Source organism: Bactrocera neohumeralis, chromosome 3, assembly GCF_024586455.1.
Source record: "Bactrocera neohumeralis isolate Rockhampton chromosome 3, APGP_CSIRO_Bneo_wtdbg2-racon-allhic-juicebox.fasta_v2, whole genome shotgun sequence".
NCBI lineage: Eukaryota > Metazoa > Arthropoda > Insecta > Diptera > Tephritidae > Bactrocera > Bactrocera neohumeralis.
Window position 1 is genome coordinate 83,734 of NC_065920.1, and position 8,125 is coordinate 91,858.

Genomic DNA, 8,125 nt, shown 5'->3' on the forward strand with positions numbered 1-8,125 from the left:
CAATCAATTTATTTTATTCAAAATAGTCTCCTTCTGCTTCAATACAGCCTTTTGCACGGTCCAAAATCATGTCGAACGAGTGTTTTGGCTCGTGGGCCGGCATGGCCGCCAGTATGCCGGTGCAAGCCTTTTGAATGGCCTCTACGTCTGCATAACGCTTTCCTTTTATGGGCAAATGCATTTTCCGAAAACGAGGAAGTCGCACATATAAATGGCGCCACCAGGGAGCGCTAGATTCCTGTTTACTTGGCATCGCACCTTGTATATAAAGCCTTACATCTATCTCAATTAGTTTTAGGTGTTAAAAACAACCGTTAGCACATCCTCATACACCAAAAAAGTGAGATAATTCATCAAATAAATAGCTAAGATTTTTAATTACTTCACAGGAATCGGCAAAAATTGGGCAATGAGCAACCAAATTTAGTGCTTATCATTATCCTGGCATTTTTATGTCAAATTGTGAAAATAAAGGAAATCGGACCACAACCACGCCTACTTCCCACGATTCTTTCACTTTGTAAAATGTATCTACATACTATGTCAATCAATAATAATTTTTTTCTGTTTTTGGAAAAACTCAATATACATATTTAGAATCTGTTTCATTATAAAAAAGCAAATAAATTCCATGAAAACACAATGGGATAAATTATGGTAGTACGACGAATAAAAAAATCAAATAAAATTACATTAAATAAAAAAATTGTATACATTAATTGAATCGAAAGTGGAGGACCTGCGAGCGGTATCTCTTCAATCTTCTACGTGAACTCTTACTCTCGTAAACTATTGTCCACCAGTTGAATAGTAAATATATTTTCATTATGCTCCAAACGGTAGAGGTAACGTCTGCTAAATTCTTCGATTGTTTCCTTTACAGTGAACAACTTCAGATCCCAGTGGAGGACATCGTTTTTCACATAGAAAGAAGCCCCCACTATGGTACGCAGATCTTTTTCTATTTAGCTTAAATAACTTTTAAATTTGAATTCGTTACACTGCCCCAGATATGAATGCCATACGTCCAGATCGGCCTAAGTATTACCTTATAAATAAGCAACTTATTCTTAAGACTGAGGAAGGATCTTGGCCTAATTAGCCAGTAAAGCGTTTGTGTTTGTTGGGAGCAACTGATCATACGAGTATAAAGCCACTTGAGAACAATTTTTGTGCTTAAAGGTATATATGTACTACTTGTACGAACTTTTCGGTGTTGATGCCAAAGTTCCATTTGGTGAGGCACGATTCTGGACCATTCAATTGCATCTGCAGTTTTCTGGAAGCAGTATTAGGTTTGCCACTTGATGCTAGCAGTGCAGTAGCATCAGCATGGGTTGCCGTCATTGTGGAGTCAGAGTTGATCACTGGAATGTCTGCTGTATAAAGAATCTAGAAAACTGGGACGAGTACACTGTCTTGATGCGCCACAACACGAACAGGTCTCAAAGGTGCAAGTAAGACTTTAGCAGCAAATAATAAGGCATTGGTGGTTTTTTCTCCAATTTGAATACTACGCCTATATGCCGAACTTTGTCAAATGCTTGGCGGACATTAGGGAACACAGCAGATCAGTATTTTTTATCAGTTATGAAGTGTTCAACCTATTACATTGTTCAATTGTGCCACACAATTTTCTGAAGTCAAACTGGTGAGTCGCAATAAGCTGTATGTCTTCTAACACTGGCAAAAAAATATTATTTAGAATACTTTCGAGATAATTACCTGTAGATTGGCTGATAAAAATTAATCAGATTTTCTGGTTTTCCGGGTTTAATTAAAATAACCTACGCTATGGAAAATGACAAAATTCCGTTAAAAAGCTTGATGATGATATGATTACTGTTTAAGAATTAAAATAACCTCAGCACATTTTCATTGCTATGGAAAATGACAATGACAAATTTGTTGCTCAATTTCCAGAGAACATGCTTCAGCTCTTTAGTGGAACGATTGAGAAGTGTTTTCTAGTTAAGATTTCTGACTTGCTAAGCGTCAGAATCAGGACCTGTTTTTTGTTTCAATGGAATCATGCAGGTTTTTCCAAAACAAATATACTTAGGTAATTTCAGGTATTTTAAAAGTCAATTTCATTTTCAATTGATAAAGACAATAATAAACGACTTTAATTTCATTACTTATTTACATATGTATGTATATATTGTAATGAATAATAATATATACTATATGTATACTAGCTGACCCCGCAGCCGTTGTCCTGCGTGAAATTATGTGTTTTGAAATGAAAAAAAGTTGAAATTATATTGTGTCGAATATGATTTATTTTCGATTTTTCTAATTTTTTTTTAATGTAGCGCAACTTAATAAACATAATTTTTTGATTTCTGTTCTGGTGCGTAAATATACAGAGAAGATGGGTTTCCAACTCGTCAACACGCCACGTATGTATTTCTGGTCGTGTGAAAAACATAGCATTTCCCCGATTTCCTTGTGTCCTGTTGATTGTCAACGCAAAGGCAATTTTCCCTGGAAATTGAATACGTTTGAACTGAAATGGCTGTCCCTTGTATTCGATAACTGCGTCATAATCAGTCGGGTTCCATTACACAGTTTCGGCGCATGAAGATTGTGAAACGTAGTAATGACAGATCCAACTGTGAAACGCAATTTGGAAATTTCACTGGATAATCTACGGTTTCGTCTTCCTTGCCAAGCCGATCGATCGATTTATATGAGCGCAAACCTCCCGGAATTTGACTCTGAATCTTCCAGTTTAAGTCATTAACATCGGTATTTTTGGCAGCTAAAATTGCACGTGCACTCAAGCAATTGCAGTTACGATAATTTGACCAATGTTCGGATAAACATTCGAGATGAGTTCATCTTCCTTTAAAGTGAATTGACAAAAGGAAAAACTGGAAGTATCAACCGAAATTTGCCCATTTCCAATTCTAAGCGAATACAATGTAAAATGTCGTCGGCAATGTCATTTATTCGTATCCCATAATTATCGCGAGTTTGAAGGCTGATATGTCGAAATGATCTTCGCGAAAAGTATGCGAACTTCAGTGGCATGCGAAGTAACTATTGCATTGTCCTTCGTTTGTTTCCAGTGATTATCATATTTCAGCAAATGCAACTGCTGGCATGCTTCTCAAAAAGTTGCACACACTGAACCATTCACAATACGCAATGACTTAAATGAAGTTGAACCGCGAGACGCACAACAGTCGACAAACTTTCATGAATTGCAAAAGTAAATTTCCTACAAAGCGCTTTATTGCAGTTCACACCCGTTCGATACTGCTGATCTCATATCGTTCAAGGCCAATAACCGCTATGTTGCATTCTTTGGAGACGTACTTACAAACGTATTTGATCGATTTCACCAATCTGCAATATTCAACATTGACATGTGTTTTGAATGTGAATTAGACAAAAAAGTGGCGAATATGGTACGATCCATGTGTTGTCAGCTTCGATGTGTTGTTAACGTCGATATTCACAGTGAATATCCATCATTCCCAATTTCCGTTTCCGAAGGAAAAGCACATGAGTAGTGTTTCGTGCATTTATTGTCAAACATACAAACCAAAGTGGGATTGTAAGGTTTGCAAGGTCCATGAACCATATTGGTTTTCACCACTTCGTATAATTCTGGATCTATCTCTGAATCATGAATTTCCGCTGAAGTGATTTCATCAATTTGATCTGGTGTAATCACCATCCGCATCCAAAGAAGAATGTGTGCGTGCGGCAAACATTTTTTTTGCTACTCTACAGAATACATTCAGCATCTAACAGCACCATATATACCATAGGTTGCTTCAAGATGAAAACCATCAAACATCGCAGCTATTGTTTAAAAAGTCGTGCTGTGATATCGTTACGATCGCTAGCTGATTGACCGCGATCCATAATTCGGCACGTATGTATGTCATCGCATTTTGGGAGTACTTCTTGTCTTGCCTTGCTTGGGCTGCCATACGTTGATGGCAAAAAGAATGCCGACCGATATTACGGCGACCTCTTCGTGGCTTCGTAACAAATTTCAATATGCAATTGATCACATTGTGTGAAACACACATAAAGTTTCCACTGAATAATTTTCAATAATTTTTCCTTTGGATAGCCGGAATAAAAAAGCAAGCGATCAAAATTGAACAATTCAAATAATTTACAAATCAAAATATTGAAAAACAAAACAAACAAAATTTTATAAAAATGTGTATGGAAAATGTTACTTTTTGGAATTGTCCAATTATCCGACTTCTCCTCAATAAAAGTATAAGGTATTCTGTTTCTAAACCTTTCCCGATCCACAACAAACAACCTTTCAATTTCAAGATTGGTTCAACCGTTCTCTTAGTGTTACTAACAAACAAACATTCATTTTTATTGTAACGTTTGTATGGGGAAAAGAAAAGGGCTGTTTTAGGGGTTTTCCGGAAATTATTGGAATTTTTCTCGCCGTAAAAACCATCTTTGAACTTCAACGAACATTTAAGAAAAGAATTGGCCAAATTGGTCCAGGTTATTACGTTCTCACTATATTTCCGAGTTATGAGTTGATGAACAAAATACATTTTTGCTTAGAAGGTTGAGGTAAAAAGGAATGAGTCATCTTTGCGTGGTTCATTTTTTGAACTGTCATTTTGCTTAATGGCTGGTGAGCGATTTATATAGATTGTAATGAAATGAAAGTCGTTTATTATTGTCTTTGTCAATTGATTTACATTTACAACAGATATTTTCTAAGCAACTCTAGTGCTATTAAAACTGCCAATGGCAGCGTTATGGAAGGCATACACGCACCAATTATTGTACCAATTTCATCGAATTGTACAACTGATTGTTACGCATATGGGGCAGTTGTATGAGTTGTACCAACTGATTGGATGAAAATCAAAATTTTTTGATATTTTGTGAAGTTGGTTGTGTTAGTTGGATCGTGTTTGGGTTGGTCGTGCGATTTCAAACGATTTCGCCATTTTATTTCGGCTGACGAAGAGTGCGCGTCATATATAATAAGTAAAGCAACAACTTCCGAACACATGTTTAAGCAAGAAAGTGAATATTCAAAATGAAGTTGGCCTCAAAATTATATTAAAAGTTGTGCCATATGCGGCGACAAGGGCAATTTCTAGCCCAACTCAATCAACCAACTAATTGTTGTGTGTATGCCCTCCATTATGTTTGTACTTTTTATAATTCGGTAACATCGCTTACAACTTGTGTTGCAATTGTGAATGAAGTCGTTAGTCAGCTGATAAATATAAACATTTAGTAAACTCTGTATTCGTCTGCCGGCTTATACACATGAAAAATATTTATTTCGCATAATTTCCGGATATTTATAGTGTTTAATGGATATTTCGGATTTTGAAGTGCGCGAGGTAAACATATACATTTAATTGAACGCTAACATGTAACATCTTTTAGAACCGTTTAGTGCCCCTCTTCGGCAGTATATATTCCAAACTTTATAACATCCGAAGAGGAGAAACGCATTTTGTCTCAGATTTCGCGAGCTCCAAAACCAAAATGGACTCAACTTCTTAATAGACGCCTCATTAATTACGGTGGAGTACCCCATCCAAATGGAATGATTGCTGAAGAAATACCGAAATGGTTACAAGTCTATATGGAAAAAATTAATAATTTAAGTAAGATAATTATACATTGCATATTTTATTTCAATTGTACTAATTATATTTCTCCGCTGTTATGGAGATTTTTTTCAATCCCAAAAAGCTAACCATGTCCTGGTAAATGAATATTTACCGGGTCAAGGGATTATGCCTCACACAGATGGACCGCTATTTCATCCAATCATAACGACTATCACATGTGGTTCATATACAGTACTTAATTTCATTGAACGAAATGTGACAAGGTCTAATGATAAACAGTGTCGTTTACATAAATATAACAACGATGCTGAATCGTTACAACAGGAAAGCTTAACACGTGAAATTAATTTCAAAATGCTTTTAGAACCTCGTAGCTTATTAATACTTAAGGATGAATTATATAATAATTATTTGCATGGTATAGATGAAGTCAAGCAAGATGTTCTTTGTGATAAAATCTGTAACTATGAGAATTGCGAAAGAGTTCATAAGATGGGAAGTATTTTAAAACGCGGGATTCGCATTTCACTAACGATACGTCATGTACCAAAAACTACAACAATGAAATTAAAGTTTTGTTAAAGTACTTCCATCATATTCTTTACATCCTTTATACTATATAGAAAATTTTCACAAAATATTAAATGCTACCTAGATAACAGTCACTGGAACTCCAACTAATGCGCATGTTTATATAGAATAAGCCAAAAAATATATGCAACACTTTTATTATAATAAAATACAAAAGAGATTTATTTCAAGTTATAACAAAACATTAGTTTTTACACACTTTAGCCGACCTTGTCTTCCCATCGTAGTTGAAATTCATGTTCGAATATATTTCGGTCATATAGATTAACTGTACTAATGTGAGCTGATATATCCAAACGTAATTCACTCACTGCCAAGTGGAAATTTTGTCTTAACACTCGTTGCTTATCAACCACCAACCGGGCGAGAGGTCTACGAAACAGGCTCAATATTTTTTTCAGATGATATTCGACACTAGCACAACGACCAATACAAATCCACAAATCTTCTGGATTTTTTATATTTCCAGGAAAACGTTTACATAGATCAAAAGGAGCTTTGCCGTCAGTTAAAAGAAATTTGACCTCGGAAACAATTTTATTATTTTGACTGGGGTCGTTAAGGCTCAGTGTTTGGTATTCATGTTTGTCGCAAAAATGTATTATATCACTAATGCAGCACCAAGATTGTGCTGCCAAATCACTATGTTTTCTATTCCAGTTAATATATCTGCCTTTAAAAGTAGTTAAGGGACTGAAACGACTTTCCAAACTTGTACTGAGGGGTGACAAAATCTCAAAATCCTTCTTAGTTTCTTTGGTTTCAAAACAAGTTGGCGGATTATGATTTTCAGTTACGTCATTCTTCGGTGAGTCAGATAATGTAACAAGCTGATTATCAATAGTTGAATTATCTGTCTCCTTGAAAATTTCCTTGTTTTGGGTCAATACTTTTTTACGCTCATCACCCTCTTTATTTTCACGTACTTGTTTCAAAAAATGACGAACTCTCCAAGACATTTTATTCGTAATAATTTTCTTCTATTTGTTTTTTAAATAAGCACACATATGTAAGCATACTTATGCATACTATTAAAACTTATCAGTCAAAAAGTAACAGCTTATGCTGATATAATTGTGTAATCGCTCCGATATGTTTTTAACTTAAATTTTAAATATAATGTTGTGTACGTTGTAACGCTACCAAAATATATTTGCCTGATTTTCTTCAATGTATCTTATTTTATCCCTTCGGTTGTATAGTCTTATTTGATAATAAATTAATCAATATACAGATGTATGTACATGTCTACAAATATACAAAAATAGATACAATGTGGTGCTTCTTTGTAAATTCAGGGGAAAATGTTAAGTAGTCCACAAAGTTAAGTACAAATATGATTATATGTATGTAAAAACAGCCTACTAATCTAACTAACTTTAGCTTAAATTGAATATATGTATTTTATTTTTCAATATGTTAAATTCTGACAAAAATATGTTCACAATACAAACTCTGAACTAAACTAAAAAATCGAAAAGTTTTGTATTTTTATTGACACACTGTATGTTGAAGCATTAGCACAACTAATTTAACATGTATATGTGTATGTGCATATTGCAGTTAAATTGCGAAATAGGTCAGACACCACCTATTTATATTTAGATTCCTAAATTTAATTCTAAAAGGTAAGGAACGACCACTTTTAGGAGGAACCGCGATGTCGTTGTTTAAGCACAATTTCTTAGTCGAAATCTTGTATTTATCACTCTTGCGTATGTACATCAAAAAACGTTGAATATGAGTAAAAAAGGCTTCATTCGTTTAAAGTAACGGGTTGCGGAATACCAAACGGGTTTAAGCGAGTACGGAACAAGGAGAAATGCAACGCAGAATTACAAGTGAAAGGAAACAAATTAATCGAAAAAACAAGAGAAGACAACAATGAAGGGGTTCAAAATACTTTAGATACTGGCTGATAAGAAGATATCATACAGGTC

General features: G+C 34.8%; 2 protein-coding genes across 2 annotated transcripts; one reads left to right on the forward strand and one right to left on the reverse strand.

The window, feature by feature from the left end:
• Positions 1-5,241: 5,241 nt before the first annotated feature.
• LOC126752412 (alpha-ketoglutarate-dependent dioxygenase alkB homolog 6) lies at positions 5,242-6,367 on the forward strand. The gene is made up of 3 exons (XM_050463194.1): positions 5,242-5,357; positions 5,414-5,627; positions 5,695-6,367. Exons 1-3 carry the CDS (start codon positions 5,328-5,330, stop codon positions 6,174-6,176), a joined length of 726 nt encoding a protein of 241 aa, XP_050319151.1. The 5' UTR covers positions 5,242-5,327; the 3' UTR covers positions 6,177-6,367.
• On the reverse strand, positions 6,307-7,563 carry LOC126752411 (uncharacterized). The gene has a single exon (XM_050463193.1). It carries the CDS (start codon positions 7,142-7,144, stop codon positions 6,386-6,388), a length of 759 nt encoding a protein of 252 aa, XP_050319150.1. The 5' UTR covers positions 7,145-7,563; the 3' UTR covers positions 6,307-6,385.
• Positions 7,564-8,125: the final 562 nt, after the last annotated feature.

What these genes read in the sequence shown, in the direction of transcription:
- LOC126752412 (XM_050463194.1), top strand. Translation starts at nt 5,328, where the DNA reads ATGGATATTTCGGATTTTGAAGTGCGCGAG. An exon ending in CGGATTTTGAAGTGCGCGAG is followed by an intron (nt 5,358 to 5,413) that starts GTAAACATATAC and finishes AGAACCGTTTAG; the next exon opens with TGCCCCTCTTCGGCAGTATA. An exon ending in GGAAAAAATTAATAATTTAA is followed by an intron (nt 5,628 to 5,694) that starts GTAAGATAATTA and finishes GCTGTTATGGAG; the next exon opens with ATTTTTTTCAATCCCAAAAA.
- LOC126752411 (XM_050463193.1), bottom strand. Translation starts at nt 7,144, where the DNA reads ATGTCTTGGAGAGTTCGTCATTTTTTGAAACAAGTACGTGAAAATAAA.